General features: G+C 50.6%; 2 protein-coding genes across 3 annotated transcripts in view; both read left to right on the top strand.

The window, feature by feature from the left end:
• Positions 1 to 1943: 1943 nt before the first annotated feature.
• On the top strand, positions 1944 to 11740 carry C2CD2L (C2CD2 like). 2 transcript variants are annotated; one of them, XM_003796823.3, is made up of 14 exons: positions 1944 to 2689; positions 4633 to 4728; positions 5243 to 5362; positions 5527 to 5637; positions 5732 to 5848; positions 5931 to 6042; positions 6195 to 6303; positions 6993 to 7057; positions 7149 to 7276; positions 7368 to 7542; positions 8254 to 8355; positions 8495 to 8628; positions 8716 to 9001; positions 10681 to 11740. In XM_003796823.3, the coding sequence occupies exons 1-14, from the start codon at positions 2300 to 2302 to the stop codon at positions 10890 to 10892; spliced, it is 2157 nt and encodes a 718-aa protein (XP_003796871.1). In that variant the 5' UTR covers positions 1944 to 2299; the 3' UTR covers positions 10893 to 11740. The 2 variants fall into 2 exon arrangements, with proteins under 2 accessions (XP_003796871.1, XP_012665037.1); XM_012809583.2 differs by having other exon boundaries at positions 8492 to 8628.
• Positions 11741 to 17102: 5362 nt separating this feature from the next.
• HINFP (histone H4 transcription factor) overlaps positions 17103 to 18355 on the top strand; it is a 13479-nt gene continuing 12226 nt past the window's right edge. The window contains exons 1-2 of the mRNA XM_012809581.2: positions 17103 to 17168; positions 17344 to 17414. The gene's annotated coding sequence lies outside the window, so the exon portion shown is untranslated. The remainder of the gene's footprint in view (positions 17169 to 17343; positions 17415 to 18355) is intronic.

Below are 18355 nucleotides of genomic sequence, written 5' to 3'. Positions count from 1 at the left end.
ACAGAATCTCACTTTATTGCCCTCGGTAGAGTGCCATGGCATCACACAGCTCACAGCAACCTTCAACTCCTGGGCTTAGGCCATTCTCTTGCCTCAGCCTCCCAAGTAGCTGGGACTACAGGCACCCGCCACAATGCCCAGCTATTTTTTATTGTTGTTGTTGCAGTTTGGCCGGGGCTGGGTTTGAACCTACCACCCTGGGTATCTGGGGCTGGCACCCTACTCACTGAGCCACAGGCACCGCCCACAATATAGAAATTCTTAGTGTACATTTGAGTATTTTCTGTTAGAGTTCTTAAAATTATCAAGAATTTGTTGATCCCTACTATGTGCATAGGAAACTCTTATGTACTGTGAGGAACACAAAGTGATATAACTGCAGTTGGTTGCTCCCAGTGAATCTACTTCAGCATATTTAAAACAACTTTTTGAATATGAGAAGAGAGATTCATAAGGCAAGTACTAACTAGGCCCAGCCCTGCTTAGCTTCCAGCTTCCCATGAGATTGATCAGACTCGCACATTCAGGGTAGTATGGTCCTAGAGTAGGCAGCTTCCTGATGAATGGAAAAAGCAGACATATAAACAACCAGCTAGACCCTAAAGCAGAAAGAAGTAAGTGCCTAGTGTTTTAAGCAACAGGTGAAAGACTGGGAGTACTGACTAGGACACTCACGTAAAACTGAATTGTGAAGCAGTATCTGGCAGTATAAGACCAAGAGGACCAAGTGCTCAGTGGAGTTGAAGGAGGGGTCTTGTGGGAAATGGGCATTCCTTTGAATACCTTGGTAGGTTTTTCCTTCCCGTGTCTCCAAGAAGCCATGAAGAGCCCCAGTCCTATGGAGACTGAATCTACTACCTAAACCTAGGAAAAGGAATGGATCTTGAAGCCAGAGTTTGGGCAGCATATGTACACCACCATTTCTTGGGAGCTTGCTGGGCTATCACATATTTGGAGGACAGGGTCTTCTGGACAAATCTATTGAGAATCCAGTGCTACCCTGCCAGCTTCCCTCCCATTACCACCACCTCTTTACGTGCTCCATAGGCAGAAGCTGTTACTATGGAAATGTATCTTTTGTGTGTGTGTGTGTGACAGAGCCTCAAGCCGTCGTCCTGGGTAGAGTGCCGTGGCATCACAGCTCACAGGAACCTCCATCCTGGGCTTAAGCAATGCGCTTGCCTCAGCCTCCCGAGTAGCTGGGACTGCAGGCGTCTGCCAGAACGCCCGGCCATTTTTCTGTTGCAGTTTGGCCGGGGCCGGGTTTGAACCCGCCACCCTCGGTATATGGGGCCGGCGCCCCACCTACTGAGCCACAGGCGCCCCCAGAAATATATCATTTTTAAAAACAGATGCAGCCCTGAGCTGGAATTATGAATTATGTTCAGAACAAACCGACACTAGCAAGCAGGTTAATGGGCGTCTTCCTAGGTCTTAGCTCCAAGAGGAAAGGGAGTGATGGAGGGAATTCAATATTCCTGTCCTACTCTCATTCTCTACTAGCTTCGGGTTCTATTTTCTCTGTCATCTGAACCTCTGCCACTCTGTCTGGGAGGGATGTTCTAGACCTTAGTACCCTAGGCCTACGTTGGCCAGGGAATGGGAATCTGTAAGTTGTTGAGCCTTGGGAGTGCTGGGAGAAAGGGCGGTGATTTCCACGGCGTCACCTCCTTCTTAACCCCACAGGCGTTCAACCTGTAGAATCTAAGAAGCCCAAGGGAAAGCACCTAAGCAGCACCTAAGACAAATGAAGTTGCTCTTGCAGAGAGCTGAGGTGAGCGGCAGCAGCCCCAGTCCAGGATGAGGCGGAGTAGTCAAAGGTCCCGCCTATTTTCAACCCCGGAACCGCCTACGCTCGCTCTAGCAGGGAAGCGTGCTGGCCCAGCCCCGCCCGGCGCCGGTGCAGCTCCTTTAAGGGCGGGTGGGGGCGGGGCGCCGGCGGTGTTGTCAGTGTCAGCTCTGCGCACGCAGCCCTACCGGAGTCGGTGCCGGCCTGCGAGCCCTCGCATCCCTGCAGGCCAGTCCCCGCCGGGACCCGGCGGGGCCCGCGCCTTGGGAGGAGTCGGGCACTGGCCGGCAACTAACTAGATTCGAACTGCTGATCAAGAGAGGAGGGACCCCGACGGCGGAGACACAGACCCCGGCGTTGCGACCCTAGAGGACCTCTCCCGCATCTGTGACACCCGCTAGTCCGGGGTACTTAGCTCCAGAGAGCCCCCGAACCTGTGCGCCCAGCCCCGGGGGAGCCCGCCCCCGCCCCGCGGCCCTCGGGCCATGCTCCCCCGGGGCAGCGGCTGAGATGGAGCCAGGACCAGGACTGGAACCCGCGCGGAGCATGGATCCCGGCTGGTGGCAGCTGGACGTGGGCTGGGCGGCCCTGCTCATCCTCTTCGCCGCCTCGCTGCTCACGGTGTTCGTCTGGCTGCTGCAGTATGCCCGGGGCTTGTGGCTGGCGCGAGCCCGCGGGGACCAGGGCCTGGGACCCGCCTCAGCCGCGGAGCCCGTGGGTTCCCTTCGAGAGCTGGGTGTGTGGCGCTCGCTGCTGCGGCTGCGGGCAACTCGGGCCGGCGCCCCTGAGGAGCCAGGCGTCCGGGGCCTCCTGGCGTCGCTCTTCGCTTTCAAGTCTTTCCGGGAGAACTGGCAGCGGGCTTGGGTGCGAGCCCTGAACGAGCAGGCCTGCAGGGACGGGGTGAGTTGGGTGGTCTCTTCAGCCTTCCAGGGAAGGGACTGTTCATGCTAGGAGGACCCGATGGGGGTGGGGATCACCACAGCTTCCCTTCTTGTCCGGGATCAGAGAAAAGGGTGCAGTTGAGGTTGGGGGTTGTAGAAATCCAGTTATGTCCCCAAACCTCTATTTTTGTGGGCAAGGTACTCTGGCTCCAAACGGCATGCACAAGTTGTTGTTCTCATAGCAACGCTAATCCCTGTGCTTAAGGGCACTTCCGCCTAGCCTGGGCGCTGGTGTAGGGTGAGGAGGAAGACAGGTGCACCTGCAGAAGGAATTTGCCTGGTTCTCATGCCACCACACCCATTTAACATTTCATACCCCAAATCCCTGGTGTGGCCAGGCAAATTCTTAAGGAACTTGAATTACCTCCCTACCTGTCATTAATTTCACAGCTACAGTAAAACACATCCTTCAACATGCTGCCTGGCAGTGTATTTGTGGAGGGGGAAGTGTTCAGGTGATGAGCAGATTGTCAATGTCTTTCCTAGTAGATGAGCTTGGAGCTGCCCCTTGAGGGTCAGTCACAAACCAGCCCAGCCTACTTCCTCTCATTGCATCTGCCCTCCCAGGAAGTGGGGCAGGAAGTGTGGTCATGGGACCCAGGTGGGGTAGGAGATAAAGGTCTCTCTCTTCTCCCACCTCCCTCCTATCCTGGCCCAGCAGTCTCTTGTGGCCCTCACAGTCCATCAGCTCCTTGTTCAGAGGATTCTGTTTCTAGCTACTAGAGTTCAGAGACTTTACCCTGCTAGTTCATCAGATATCTGGAAACAGAAGTGGCCACAAGAAATTGCTGTTTTCTCTGCCCAGCTGGCCAGTGAAAGCCAGATGGCATGTGTCAGTTTATACCTTGAACCCACTCCTCCATCCAACTCACCCTGCACCTTGTCCCTGGGTCAGATGCGACTACCCAGGACAGCTGACTCAGCTGGATATTGCCCTTCCTTGTAGGAGGAGGGGAGATTGAGGTTCCAGGCATCCATTTTACCATCTTCTTTGACCTAGCCTTTGAATGAGACAGTTACCAGAGCAGAGAAATTGGCTTCTCCTGGCTTACCAAGCAAATGAGCCATGTGGATTTGTTTCTTCTGTCTCAAGACCCAAGGAAGAGTTCCTAGCTTAGTCTGTGCCCCCTCCTCAATTCTTTTTCCCATCCTGTTCCCCAAATGAGGCTGCAGTAGGTTGTTTCCACTACTGTGGCAGAATTAGGAAGCAGCTCTGTCAAGATCTAAGCTAAGCAGCTTTCTGCTCCCTAATACCATCCTGCTGTCTGCCTTGAGGAATTAGCAAGGACCCTAGACTCTCAAGCCCTTTCAGCTTGTATCTCTTCCTAGTCCCTCTGGTAAAGTTCCCCAAGGCCATGCTGAGCTAGTCTTCATCTCCAAGAATATGTATACTCTTGAGCCTCCATATACAATTTATTTGGAAGAAGGCTTAGCCTCATTTCTCCAGCACTTATCTTGCAAGAAGTTGCCCACTGCCTCTACCTTTAGCTCAGCCCTTTCTCTCTGCCCAGCTATTATGTGCAGATAGCAACCAACACCTTAATTTTTTTTTTGTATGTGCCTTGCTTTGAGGCTAAGGTTGGGGAAAAAGGGGAAGGGGGGAGAAGATGAAAGAGACTCTAGGTATTCTGGGAGGAATCCAGGGTCTTTAGCTCAAGGTCACCTAGTCTTTGAAGTAGACTAGTTCCTCAGTTCTCAGTGACTCCTGGCAGCTGTAGGCCCCTGGAGAGACAGGGTTTGAGGGGAACACCTCCTGTTCTAAAGCCTTGAGCCAAGGAGGGGCCAGAAGCCAGCCTGCAGCTGAGGCCTCTGCAGTGCCAGGGCCCAGCCAACAACTGATCAGGCCAACCCTGTGGGGGGCAGCTCCAGAGACCTGATCCTGTGCCCATATTACTTCTTCAGAGCTCCATCCAAATCGCCTTTGAGGAGGTGCCCCAACTTCCACCCAGAGCCAGCATTGGTCATGTGACCTGTGTAGACCAGTCAGAACGCACTATGGTAAGGGTCTGTGGGCACTGCCCTCTTTGGGCCATGAGGGGGGCTGACCCCATGAGTTATTACCTTTTGAAACAGCTTTGCTCTGTAGCCCCTGGATCAAACGCAGTGGTGTCATTGTTGCTCACTGTAACCTCAAACTCCTGGGCTCACGCATTCCTCCTGCCTTAGCTTCCCAGAGTACTAGAATTACAGGCATGAGCCACCACATCAGCCTAGTGTGGGGCTTCTTAACTTGGAGTCTGTGAATGCCTTAGGGAATCTAAGTATTGGCTTCCAGAGGTCTGAGAATCCCACTGAAATTATGTGCAAACTGTTGTACATGTATATATCTGCATTTTTCTGGGGAGAGGACTCTTTGGCTTTTATGTTTCCTTTAGAGATTTATAACCCTCAAAAGGTGAAGTCTCAAGGAAAACCAAAGTGCAAAGGTGTGGGGGGGGTATCTGCTGAACCGTTATAGAGCAAGACAAAGCAGTGTCCTTCCTCTGCATCTGTCCCTGTGCCCCCTTCCCAGGTGCTGCATTGCCAGCTCTCTGCTGAGGAGGTTCGGTTCCCAGTCTCTGTGACCCAGCAGTCCCCCGCTGCCGTCTCCATGGAGACATACCACGTCACTCTGACACTGCCACCAACACAGGTAGAGGGGGATGTGGGAAACTGAGTTGGGCAGGGGGCGGTTCAGTTGGCTTTTTCCATTTGGTTCTTCTTTGGGAGGAATTCAGGAAGGGACGGTCCTGGTGAGGGGTTGGGAGTCATTAAAAATGGGGCAATCCAACACAGCCCCTTTGTCCTCGTTCACAGTTGGAAGTCAACCTGGAGGAAATCCCTGGTGAGGGGCTGCTGGTATCCTGGGCCTTCACTGATCGCCCAGATCTCAGCCTGACGGTGCTTCCCAAGATGCAGGCCAGGGAGGTAAGGAGTAGAGCTGGCAGAGAAGAGGCAGAGCAGGGAGGGGAGGCAGAGCTGGGAGCTCCACCTCTTTGCTGTCCTCTTCTCCTCCCTGCAGAGAGACGAGGAACAAGTTGAGCTCTCCACAATTGAGGAACTGATCAAAGATGCCATAGTCAGCACCCAGCCAGCTATGATGGTCAACCTCAGGGCTTGCTCTGCCCCAGGAGGCCTGGTGAGTAGGCACCCAAAGAAGATTTACTGTCCTAGGGTACTATGGCAGGATTCTTGTCCTGTTTATATCCTTCTGCTCTTAGGTACCCAGTGAGAAGCCACCTATGATGCCCCAGGCCCAGCCAGCCATCCCCAGACCTACCCGGTTATTCCTGCGGCAGCTTCGAGCATCTCACCTGGGAAGTGAGCTGGAAGGTGAGAGCTAGAGGCAGCTGGGGACAGTCAAGGCTCTGGTTGCAGACATTCCCTGCCCCTCTGCCAAGCATTCAGCGACACTGTCTATTCCTCGGTGGCTTCCTGCTTCCCATATTTGATCTGAGCATCTTCTGACTTCTGGTTCCTCACAGGCACTGAGGAACTGTGCTGTGTAGCTGAACTCGACAACCCCATGCAACAGAAGTGGACTAAGCCCATGAGGGCTGGTCCTGAGGTGGAGTGGACGGAAGACCTGGTGCTGTAAGGAGTGACCCCACCCTCACCCCTGCTCCATGGGCAGACTGAGAATCAGATGCTTCCAGCACATCCCTGGCATGAATCAGCTATGTTTCCAGTAGCCCTTGGTGTGAGCCCCTATTGTATGCCAGGCCCTAGCCTACATCTTGGGAATACAAACATGACCGAGATATAGCCCCCACCCCAGGTTAGTCTCAGACTTGAGGCTGAGATAGATGTACACAAAGAAGATGGTACAACTGCTCCAGTGGAGGTTTATGTAACGTGCCATGGGAGTGTGCAGATGGGAGAGATTAATTCCCTTAGGGCAATAAGGATCAGAGTAGGCTTCGTGGAGGAGGTGGCATTTAAATGGCACCTTAGAGCAACAGTAGGGTTTCAGCAGACTTTGAAAGTATTCTCAGCAGAGAGAACAACATAAGCAAATGAATGAGGCTTGTTCAGACTGAGACTGGCAGGACAGGTGGGGCAGGGGCAGGGAGGATTTGAATGCCCAGCTGAGGAACACAGTCTCCACTCAAGCCTTGTCCTGTTCTTTTAGGAAGAGAGAGTACTTGGATGGCAGGATAATCTGATTGGAGCATGTGTACCATCTTATTTATATACATCTTTCTCTTTCTGGCCTGTGATTGACTCAAGAGTGGGTTCAGTTTGCTAATCTCCCTTTCCACCCCATCTGCTCTTCTCCACAGGGATCTGGGCCCCCAGAGCCGGGAACTAACTCTCAAAGTACTGAGGAGCAGCAGCTGTGGAGATAGTGAGTGTGAGGCAGGAAGGGGGGGACCTCTGGGTGGGTGCTGAGCAGGGCCTGGTCATGGGCTCAGGTCACATGCCACCACTTTCCCCAGCTGAACTCCTGGGCCAGGCCACACTGCCTGTGGGGTCCCCCTCCAGACCACTGTCTCGAAGACAGATGTGCCCACTCGCTCCAGGGCCAGGAAAAGCTCTGGGACCAGCAGCCACCATGGCAGTGGAGGTAAGAAGCTGACCCCTGGGGGGACATGGGAAGACACAGGGGATGGACAGTCTCTGAGGCCTTGGCTCTTTGCTCTCTCATCACTGGGCAGCTGCAGTATGAGGAGGGCTCCCCCCAGAACCTGGGCACTCCCACCCCCTCTACTCCACGCCCCAGCATCACACCTACCAAGAAGATTGAGCTGGACCGGACTATCATGCCTGATGGCACCATTGTCACCACAGTCACCACCGTCCAGTCCCGGCCTCGTATAGATGGCAAATTAGGTAACGAGGAGGAGCCTGGGATCCCAGCTCTGGCCAGGGACGCTGGATTATAGACCCATGGCAAGACAGGGAAAGGGGAAGGAAAGTCCTAATTCCACCTCACCCTGTTTTTGCCCATTCCATTCCGATCCTCCCACATCTTTCTCCCTAATCATTGTATCTCTCACACTTCCCCTTACTTCCTGCCCTTTCCCCAGCTATTCCTCTCACCCTTCCATCTGGGATCTACCTGCCTCTCACCTAGGACTCGTACTTTCACCTGCCCAAGTCCCTCTCTGTCTTTTCACAGGTCTGCTTCCTTCCCTGTCTCCAGCCTCAACCGGTTAATTGTCTCTCCCTCTACCCTCAAGTCTCCAGCACCTCGGGGTCCTCCAACAAACCCAGAGGCTTCTATGGCATTTCTCCCACACTCGGTGGCCCCCTAGCACACTTCTTTCATCTCTGGGGGCCCCATGGAATTGCCTCTACCTCCAGGGTGCCCCATCCTCCTCTGCACACTCTCCATACTTCCATGGCACCTCCCAACACTCCCATTGGCTCCAGTGGTGTCTTTTCATCCCCATGGCATCTTCTTAATCATCCTTATGATTAATCACCTCTTAATCATCTTTGCCCTTTCAGTTACCCAAAGTCTGCATCTTGATAAAGATAGTAGGGGTGGGAGCTACTATAAAGCACCTCCCAGCTCACTGACCCTCCCCCACCCACCAGACTCCCCCTCCCGCTCCCCGTCCAAGGTGGAGGTGACCGAGAAGACAACAACTGTGCTGAGTGAGAGCAGTGGCCCCGGCAATACCTCCCACAGCAGCAGCCGTGAGTGGGGAATGGGGACGTGTGAGTGTGAGCTGGCCCTGGTACACCAGAGTCAAAATCCACTTTGGGTGGGTGGGGTAGGATGAGTTCAAATCCAAGAGGGAGGGAGGGAGAAGTCAGGTTATCCATCCTCCAGCAGGGGAGAGCCAGCTTTCCAACGGCTTGGACCCTGTAGCAGAGACAGCGATTCGCCAGCTGACTGAGCCCAGCGGGCGGGCAGCCAAGAAGACACCCACCAAGCGCAGCACTCTCATCATCTCTGGCGTTTCCAAGGTAACAGGGCTTTGGAGAGAGGAACTGGGATAGGGAGAAAGCCCTAATGGGTCACTTCTGCCCATTAAAACTTGTCCCTCCTGCCAGGTGCCCATTGCTCAGGACGAGTTGGCACTATCTCTGGGCTATGCGGCATCCCTGGAAGCTTCAGTGCAGGATGACACAGGGACCAGAGGCGGTCCCACTTCACCTCCCTCAGACCCACCAGCCATGTCCCCTGGACCCCTAGATGCCCTTTCCAGTCCCACAAGTGTCCAGGAAGCAGATGAGACAACACGTTCCGACATTTCTGAGAGACCATCCGTCGATGACATTGAGTCGGAAACAGGGTCCACTGGTGCCCTGGAGACCCGTAGCCTCAAGGATCACAAAGGTGGGACATGTTGGCAGGATGCCTCCCACCTCTTTTATACCCAGGCCCTATTGGACACTTAGGGACATGGGACCCTTGAGTCAACTTGCTTTCTCCTTACTCCTCTAAGTTATCTCCAGAGTTCTTAGCCTGTTTCAACCAAGCTAGAGTAGCGAAAGGAACTTGTGCCTTGATTTCTGGTCTGGAACTGGCGGGCTTTGGTGATAGGAAGGGATGCTAAATTATTTCCCTATTCCTTTACTTTTTCTTTCTTCCTGAGTCTAAGTGCTGGTCTTCCTTCCTCTTTTTTTTTGAGACAGAGTCTCACTTTGTTGCCCTCTGTAGAGTGCTGTGGCATCACAGCTCACAGCAACCTCTTGGGCTTAGGCGTTTCTCTTGCCACAGCCTCCTGAGTAGCTGGGACTATAGGCGCCCACCACAACGCCTGGGTATTTTTTTTTTTTTTTGTTGCAGTTTGGCCGGGGCTGGGTTTGAACCAGCCACCCTCTCTATATGGGGCTGATGCCCTACCCACTGAGTCACAGGCGCTGCCCGCTTTTTCTTAAATTTGGAGACAGGGTATCATTCTATTGCCTGGGCTAGAGTGGCGTCATGATGGCTCACAGCAACCTCAAACTCCTGAGTTCAAGCAATCCTCATGCCTCAGCCTCCTGAGTATCTGGGACTACAGGCACATGCTGCCATTCCTGGCTCCAAATTTCTTCCCTTTCTGTCCTTATCCTCTTCCCTATAAGTATAAGAAATGTTACTGCAGGCCAGTCCTCTGACAGTGGCATAGGCTGTGACAGCTGTGGTATTCTAACTTCAAAGGATGAAGGGGTTGGCCCCCCAAACATCTTCATCCTTCTACTAATGAGTGAGCAACCAGTCTATCTATTTATGATTTGAGCCCACATCACTTTTTGGGATAATAAGATTCCTATGTCCAAAACCTGCTGGGTAGGTACTTTCCTCATTATACGGGTTCTGAATTTACCTTTCTTTTTTTTTTTTTTTGAGACAGAGTCTCACTTTGTCACCCTTGGTAGAGTGCTGTGGTGTCACAGCTCATAGCAACCTCCAGCTCTTGGGCTAGGACGATTCTCTTGCCTCAGCCTCCCGAGGACTATAGGCGCCTACTACAACCCCCAGCTATTTTTGTTGCAGTTGCCACTGCTGTTTTAGCTGGCCAGGGCCAGGTTCGAACCTGTCACCCTCGGTATATGGGGCCGGCCCCCTACTCACTGAGCCACAGGCGCCGCCCTGAATTTACCTTTTGAAGTTTCCAGACACATTGCTTCCTGCTCACAATAGGGAATTCAATAAACAAGTCTGTCAGCCCACTTTTCCCTTCATGATGTGTAGGCTTTTGGGGACATCCTATGCTTAACCTTTCTTTGTCTTCCCATAGGAAAGAGGCCCAATCCCAGTCTGTCCTTACAGAGTAGCTGGCCCCATGACATTCCTTTTTTTGGCAGAGCCAGGGTGTACACAGAATTCCATGTGTGTGTGCTACTATTTTTTCCACAGGAAGGTTAAAGCACGTTTGTTTCTACTTTCTTTCCTGAGGAAGTCTGGCTTCTGGGCCAAGGGACTGATTCTGTTCTCCATCTTCCATTCCTCTATTATTGGTCATTTCTCTGCCCGCTACCCCGCCCTATGCCCCTCTCTCTGCCTCAGCTTCCCCTCTTCCCCTGCAGTGAGTTTCCTGCGCAGTGGCACTAAGCTCATCTTCCGCCGGAGGCCTCGACAGAAGGAAGCTGGTCTGAGCCAATCACACGATGACCTCTCCAACACAACGGCCACTCCCAGTGTCCGAAAGAAGGCTGGCAGCTTTTCTCGCCGCCTTATCAAGCGCTTTTCCTTCAAATCCAAACCGAAGGCCAATGGCAACCCTAGCCCCCAGCTCTGAGGGCCCTCCTTACCTCCCGAGCTAGGAGAGGGCAAGAGTTCTGTCAGTCCGTTCCCCACATCCCCTTCCATACCCCTTCCTGGATTCTCAGTGTGTGGGCCAAGAAAGCCCACTGGGTTCCAGGAAGCCCTGTCCACCCTGGGCCAGGGGGCTGATTGGAAGGGTACTTGCAACGGGAAGCATGTGAGGTGGGCACCTGTTGCAGAGGACACAGAAGAGGGAGTTGGTGGCTGGGAGTAAGAGAAGGGCTCTGTCCTGGCATGTGTGGCATTCCTCAACGTTTGCCTCCTGCTGACACTGGCCCCTGAGGGGAGTCCCAGGGTGCTCAGCTCCTTAGCTGATCCTTTCTCCCTTATTTATTCTCTTTTCTATTTATATGTGTGGTCTAGGACCCTCAGTGAACAGACGATAGAGGGCATCTCTCCCAGGTGACCCTTCTTTTCCGTCCCACCTCCCTCAGGTCTCCACTCAGACCAGCACCAGTGTCTGCCTCTGAGGACATTGCAGCTCATAGAAAGCGGGGCTGGTGCCCAGGATGGGGGGCAGGTACTCCCCACCTCCCTGCCTGTGCTTCTGCTCCTCACCCCTCCCTCCTCTTTTATTACCGTTTTTTGTACTTGATGCCTTCTCTGTGAGCAGTGGCTCTGTTGGAAGGAGGGAGCCGGAAGCCTGGTGGGAAGCCTTCCCCAGAGAGATGGCTTTACCGGCTTTATATAAAGGCGGTGTGTTGATGGAGCGAGAGCAAGGCTGCACCTCTGTATGTTGGGAGATGATGATGATGATGTCCATTGCTGTGTGATGGCTTGGAATTTAATTTATTAAATTAAAGTCAAACTGGAGTTTATAAACTGAACAACTGGTTGTCCTTTAAAAAGCAAATAGACAGTGAGGTGTGATATTGATGGTGTGAAGGATAGTGAGTCTCCTAAGATTCCTAAAGAAGAGACATGTAGAGAGAGGTCGGGAGGGATGAGAGCCTCTGAATGATTAAGTTATACCAGAAACTTCAGTCGACTAGTACAGGCATCTTTATTCCCCTTTCTGAAACAGGCTGCTCCTTCCAGGATATAATTAGAGTTCAGAGCATGGGCTTTGAAAATAGAGTCCCTGCCTGGGTTTGAGTTCTGGCTCCACTAATTACCTGTGTGACCTTAGGCAACTACATAACCTCTGAGTGCCTCAGTTTTCTCATTCGTAAAATGGGGACTGTGCTATCTTTAGCTGTCATTTAGTTGTGGGTGAGAAATAAGTGAGTAAAGTTCTTATAACTCTACAATATTGTCAGTGCTGAAGAACTTAATGATTGCCTCGGGGGAGGCCCGACACGGTGGCTCCCGCCTGTAATCCTAGCACTCTGGGAGGCCCAGGTGTATGGATTGCCTAAGCTCAGGAGTTCAAAATAGCCGGGTGTAGTGGTGGGATACTGTGGATACTCCAGAGACTGAGGTAAGAGCATCATTTGAGCCCAAGAGTTTGAGGTTGCTGTGAGATACAGTGCCACAGCATTCTACCCAGGGTAATAGAGTGAGACTCTGTCTCTAAATAAATAAATAAATAGGAAGGGGGAAATCTTAAGACCGTTTCATTATAATAAAATGTTTTTCATTCCTAATTGTAAGCAAGTTTCAGGGAGTTATACACAGTAGCGAACTCTGTGTCCCCGGTTCCTGTCCTCTGGGACCTTGCTTACATACAGGGCTTGCACCAGGTGAGCTGCTGCAAGATGTCAAACAGAGCACAGGACAAGAAAGCAGGAAGACGGAGTGAGCCACAAATACACCAAGTGACCTTGAGCAGGCCACTTCTCCTTTCTGTACCCCAACTTCCTTATCTCTAAAATAAAGGTGACCTGGATAAAAAGGTCACTTCTGGCCTTAACATTCACCTACATTACAGTGGGGTTAGGGCACATTTTTGGGTAGAAAGCACGTGGAAATTGTTATTATTTCCCAAGCTCCTATCCATCCCAGTTACAGAATATGTAATTTTTATATTATTATTTCTTTTTTTCTTTATTTTCTGAGACAGAGCCTCAAGCTGTCACCCTGGGTAGAGTGCTGTGTAATCACAGCTCACAGCAACCTCCAACTCCCAGGCTCAAGCCATTCTCCTGCCTCCACCTCCCAAGTAGCTGAGACTATAGGCGCCCACCACAACGCCTGGCTATTTTTTGGTTGCAGCCGTCATTGTTGTTTGGCTGGGTTTGAACCCAGCAGCTCAGGGGTATGTGGCTGGTGCCTTAGCTGCTTGAGCCACAGGCACTGAGCCTATTATTTCAATAGATTTAGGGGGAATAAGTATTTTTTTGTTATATGGATGAATTGTACGATTCTGAAGTCAAGGCTTATCACGTATCTGTCAGCAGAGCAGTGTATATCTTAGCTAATAATTTTTTATCTTTCCCCTTCCTCGCCTTCCTTTTTAGTTTGCAATGTCCCTTATGCCATCTCATGGCTATATAAAGTACACCCATCATTGAGCTCCCACGTATAAATGAGAACATATGGTATTTGTTTTTCTATTCCTGAAATGCTTTACTTGAGATAATGGTCTTCAGTTCAACTTGCTGAAAAAGACGTTTCATTCCTTTTTATGGCTGAGTAGTACTCCATGGTATATATGTTTATGTGTGTGTGCACACACGTATGTATACACAATTTTCTTTACTAATCAGTTAATGAGCACTTAGGTTGATTCTGAATATGAAGGATTTAGAAAGAATGAAAACTTAAAGATATTTTTCAAGCTGTGTCTCCTAAGAAATCCAACTCTTAGTGGCTCACAGAGGAGTGGTTTGTTGTATTTTTTTTTTGCCAATAGGACAAAACAGTGAAATACTGAACTTATCATTTCATCGGAAATTTTATTGATGGGAGGGCAGGTATTCAGATTCCTGCTATACCTGGTTATCGAGTAGAATGTGACGAGCTTCCAGTGCTAAGCTCCCCAGAGTTCAGTGGAATCACATATTTTAAACTGAAGAAAAGCCTAATCGTGTTTCAAAAATGAGGATTTTTTTTAAATGAAGGAAAAAAATACAATTTTATCAATCCATTTCACATTTTCAGAAGAGAGCCACAGCTTTTAATGAGCATGAGTTATGCTTTAAATTTTTGTGGCAGCTTTTGAAGAACAGATCTCAGGATATTTTTGAATTATCCAGCCAAAATTGTAGCTTATTTTCAAGAGAAGCAGATTGAGATAGAAGTAAACTACGCTAGACAGTGTGACACTGCTTTAAATTTTGGAAACATATTGTGGATCTCAGAGCGATTCTACAAATTTCTGCTCTGTAACCTATGTTTCAGTTTACACAGTTCTGTGAATGAACTTTTTCTTCGTGAAATTGCTAAAATAAAGCTAAGAGTCATTTTCACTGATATAAATCTGAATGAGATTGGCATTTCATGAAGTACTACGATAGCTATGCACTCGTTCATGATTAGAGTTGGTAAAATACATTTTGTTACTTTTGAATTTTATTTATGTATTTATTTACACAGTCATCCTGTCGCCCTTGGGAGAGTGCTGTGGTGCCACAGCTCACAGCAACCTCAAATTCTTGGGCTCAAGCGATCCTCTTACCTCATTTTTTCTTTTTTTTTTAATTTTTATTTATTTTTATTTTTTTGCAGTTTTCCGCTGGAGGCAGGTTTGATTCTGCCACCTCTGGTATATAGGTTTAGTGCCCTACTCCTTTGAGCCACAGGCGCCACCCATTACCTCAGTTTTTCATTTTTAGTTGAGATGAGGTCTCGCTCTTGCTCAAGTTGGTCTTGAGCTTCAAGCAGTTCGCCTACCTTGGCCTCCCAGAGTGCTAGGATTACAGGCATGAGCCACTGTGCCTAGCCTTGAATTATTTTTTTATTTGTAGAGACAGAGTCTCACTTTATCACCCTCGGTAGAGTGCTGTGACATCACAGCTCACAGCAACCTCCACCTCTTGGGCTTAGGCGATTCTCTCGCCTCAGCCTTCCGAGTAACTGGGACTACAGGTGCCCACCATGCCTGGCTATTTTTTTGTAGCAGTTTGGCTGGGGCTGGGTTCAAACCTGCCACCCTTGGTATATGGGGCCAACGCTTTAGTCACTGAGCCACAGGCACTGCCCAGCTTGAATTATTTTGAAAACCCTATTTTAAAATAGGTACCTGTGGCTCAAGCAGTAGCCACATACACCTGAGTTGCGGGTTTGAATCCAGCCTGGGCCCGCCAAAGAACAATGATGGCTGCAACCAAAAAATAGCTGGGCATTGTGGCGGACACCTATAGTCCCAGCTACTTGGGAGGCGGAGGCAGGAGAATCGCTTGAGCCCAGGAGTTGGAGGTTGCTGTGAGCTGCAACGCCATGGCACTCTACCCAGGGGGACAGCTTGAGGCTCTGTCTCAAAAAAGAAAAAAAAAGAAGAAGAAAATACAGAAAACTATAATAATGCAGTAAAATATTAATCCTAACTAACTTTATTAAGGTACATCATTTATTTGACAAATATGCCTTGAGGCCGGGCATTGTGGCTCATGCCTGTAATCCTAGCATTCTGGGAGGTGAAGTATGAGGACCCCTTGAGCTGAGGAGTTTAAGACCATCCTGAGCAAGAGTGATACCAGTCTCTACTAAAAAAATAGAAATTATTTTTTCTATTTTCGGGAGCCTGTAGTCCCAGCCACTCCAAAGGCTTGACCCCAGGAATTCCATGTTGCTGTGAGCTGGGCTGACAGACACCATGGCACTCTAGTCCCTGGTGGCAGAGTGAGAGTCCGTCCCTATAAAACAAACAAAATACAAAACATTTTGTCTGGAACTATTTCTTAGTTTTAGACACTGGCCTAAGTGTTGAGATAATAAAGGTAAAGAATACAGATACAATCTTTATCCGACAAATACAATGGGATAGAGCTGTATTGGGAAATTTCAGGAAAGGGAGATCTAGGAAGACTTAGAAAAAGAAGTACCTAAACTCAGACTGTAAGAACCAGTAGGAATCAATCAAGTAAACGCGAGAAGAGAAAGGGAAGGTTATTCCAGGTGAAGCAATACAAGTTCAAGGCTTGAGAGGTAAAAGGCAGCTAGGTGTGGTAGAAACGCTGAAAGAGATTTGGGGCTGAAAACAGGAAATGAATTAGGTTGAGAATGACTAGATAAGGCCCAGATACTGAAGGGTCTAGAAAGCCTCAGTGTGGTTTTAGGGCTTTATCCTAAGGGCAACAGAAATCCTTTCAGTTGTTTAGAGCTGGTGGCCAGGCGGGGTGGGGTGGATTGCCCTGAGCTCACAGGTTCGAGACCAGCCTGAGCAAGAGCGGAGGATCCCCCCGACCCCCCCCCCCGTCTCTAAGAATAGCCGGGCGTGGGGTCGGCTCCTGTAGTCCCAGCTGCTTGGGAGGCTGTGGCAAGAGGATCGTTTGAGCCCAAGAGTTTGAGGTTGCTGTGGGGTATTACGCCATGGTACTCTACCCAGAGCGACAAAGGGAGACAGTCTTAAAAAAAAAGGCAGAGTGGTGACTTCATCAGATCTTTTGTAAAGATCACTGTGAGCGCTCTGTGGAGGATGCTTTGGAAGGAAGCAAGAGCAGACGCTTCAGAAGGACCCGTCAGAATACTGCGTAAATCTCCGCTGGACGTCATTAATGGAGTCGGGTGGGGGCGGCAAAGTTAAAGCAAACGGGATCAAATCTGAGAGATGTAGCGTCCGGATCTGAATGAGCGGCTGGATGATGGGATCGTTCACTGAGCCTGGGAACACCGCAAGCAGAGATGTGGGGGGAAAGAGAAGCTGACACAGGAATACCAGTATTTAAGACATAAGAAAACTAAGAGGCTGTAGGTAAGAGGACCCCATCCCCACCCCTTGTGGGCCTAGCTCGGCTCGCAGCGACCCGCCCACGCAGCTAACTAACGCAAGGACCGCAGGCGGGAGACCCCAACGGGCACCGGCCCGTTCCCTGCGCATGCCCTACGGAGCCCGCGCGCCGAGCCTGCGCAGTTGGGGGAATTCAGGCCCCAGCGCTCCAAGCAGGATCTGGAACCCCGCTGCGCCGACCGCAGCTACCTCTTTCTGCATCCGGTAGCCCCTCACTCCCGCCCAGGACGCTGGAGCTCCACCCACCGTTCCCACCCCTTCCGTGTTTTGGTGCGCACGGGTTCCGCCAGACGCAGATGTGATTGGCTATCAGTTGGATGTGAAGGCCGCGATTGGCTATCGCTGGCTGTCGCTCAAACGCCCTCCGCGGAGATGGACCAAAGTGGGAGGAGAGCTAGAGAGACCCGGAGCCAGAGGAAGGTAAGCTGGGGGTCCGGTGCGCTGCAGAGTAGGCCTTGTGGGTACACTCTACGGGGGCTGCAAAAGGCCAGGGTGTTGCCTAGCCACCTCGGCGAGGTTTCCTCTTAAGCTCGTACACGCTAGTCTGCCCTGCCCCGGTCCCCTCACCCTGACTCTTAACTCTCTTGTTTTCTAGTACGAGGGGTTCGCTCCCGCCGAGACTCTGTCGCCGCCACGCTAGGAAAAGGGATACCGGGAAGCGCTCGGGTGAGAAGCGAGAGAGTTTTGCCTCACGGGAATGTCTCCTTCATTCTGAATTCTGCCTATCCTTCGAGGCTTGGCCGGGTTCCACCGCGTTTCTCTGTAGTGATGTTCCCTCATCGGGAACTTTGTTTTGGTCATTGCCTTCACTGGTCAGAGTCTTACCTTTTTGGCCACATTGTGAGTCCTTTGGAGTATAGGACATGAGCCCCGCATACTAAATTTCACTCATGGTTCCTTCAGTGTTTTGCGCTATGATATGATACTCTCTCTTTTTTCTTTTTTTTCCGTGACAGAGTCTCAAGCTGTCACCCTCGGTAGAGAGCCGTGGCGTCACAGCTCACAGCAACCTCAGACTCTTGGGCTTAAGCGATTCTCGTGCCTCAGCCTCCCAAGTAGCTGGGATTACAGGCGCCCACCACAACACTGATTGGTTTTGGTTGCAGTTGTCATTGTTGTTTAGCTGGCTAGGGCATGTGGCTGCCTTGGTGCATGTGGCTGGGGCTGTAGCCACTGTGTTACGTGCGCCAAGCGCAGAACCTTTTTGTTTTGTATATGCTCTCTTAAATGTTTACCAATTGCTTCTTGTCATGATTCCTGATGAAAACAAGTGTTAGGTATCTTTTGGGCTGTCATTTGGTTGACCTTCTTGCAGAATTCATGCTTAGATCATCTCCCCTTTAGAAGCAAGGATACTAATGGCTAGCACTTTTTCGAGTTCTAACTAAGTATTTTAATATCTGTTATCTAGTTTAGTTGTCAGGTCAATTCACTGAGACAGGTATAATCATTCCCATTCTACATGGGAAATAGGTCTAAGTAACTTTCCTAAAATCACATAGCTAGTAAATGGAGCTTTGTAACCAGATGTGTTGGCTCCAACACCCCTCCCTATGATAGGAGTATCCTATTTTACATTTAACAAAACAGATTCAGGCTCGGCGCCT

This window comes from Otolemur garnettii, unplaced genomic scaffold, assembly GCF_000181295.1.
Source record: "Otolemur garnettii isolate 467f Iridium unplaced genomic scaffold, OtoGar3 scaffold00108, whole genome shotgun sequence".
NCBI classification, from domain to species: Eukaryota; Metazoa; Chordata; class Mammalia; order Primates; family Galagidae; genus Otolemur; species Otolemur garnettii.
The sequence above is the reverse complement of the archived record's forward strand: the minus strand, read 5'-3'. Positions and strand labels throughout refer to the sequence as shown.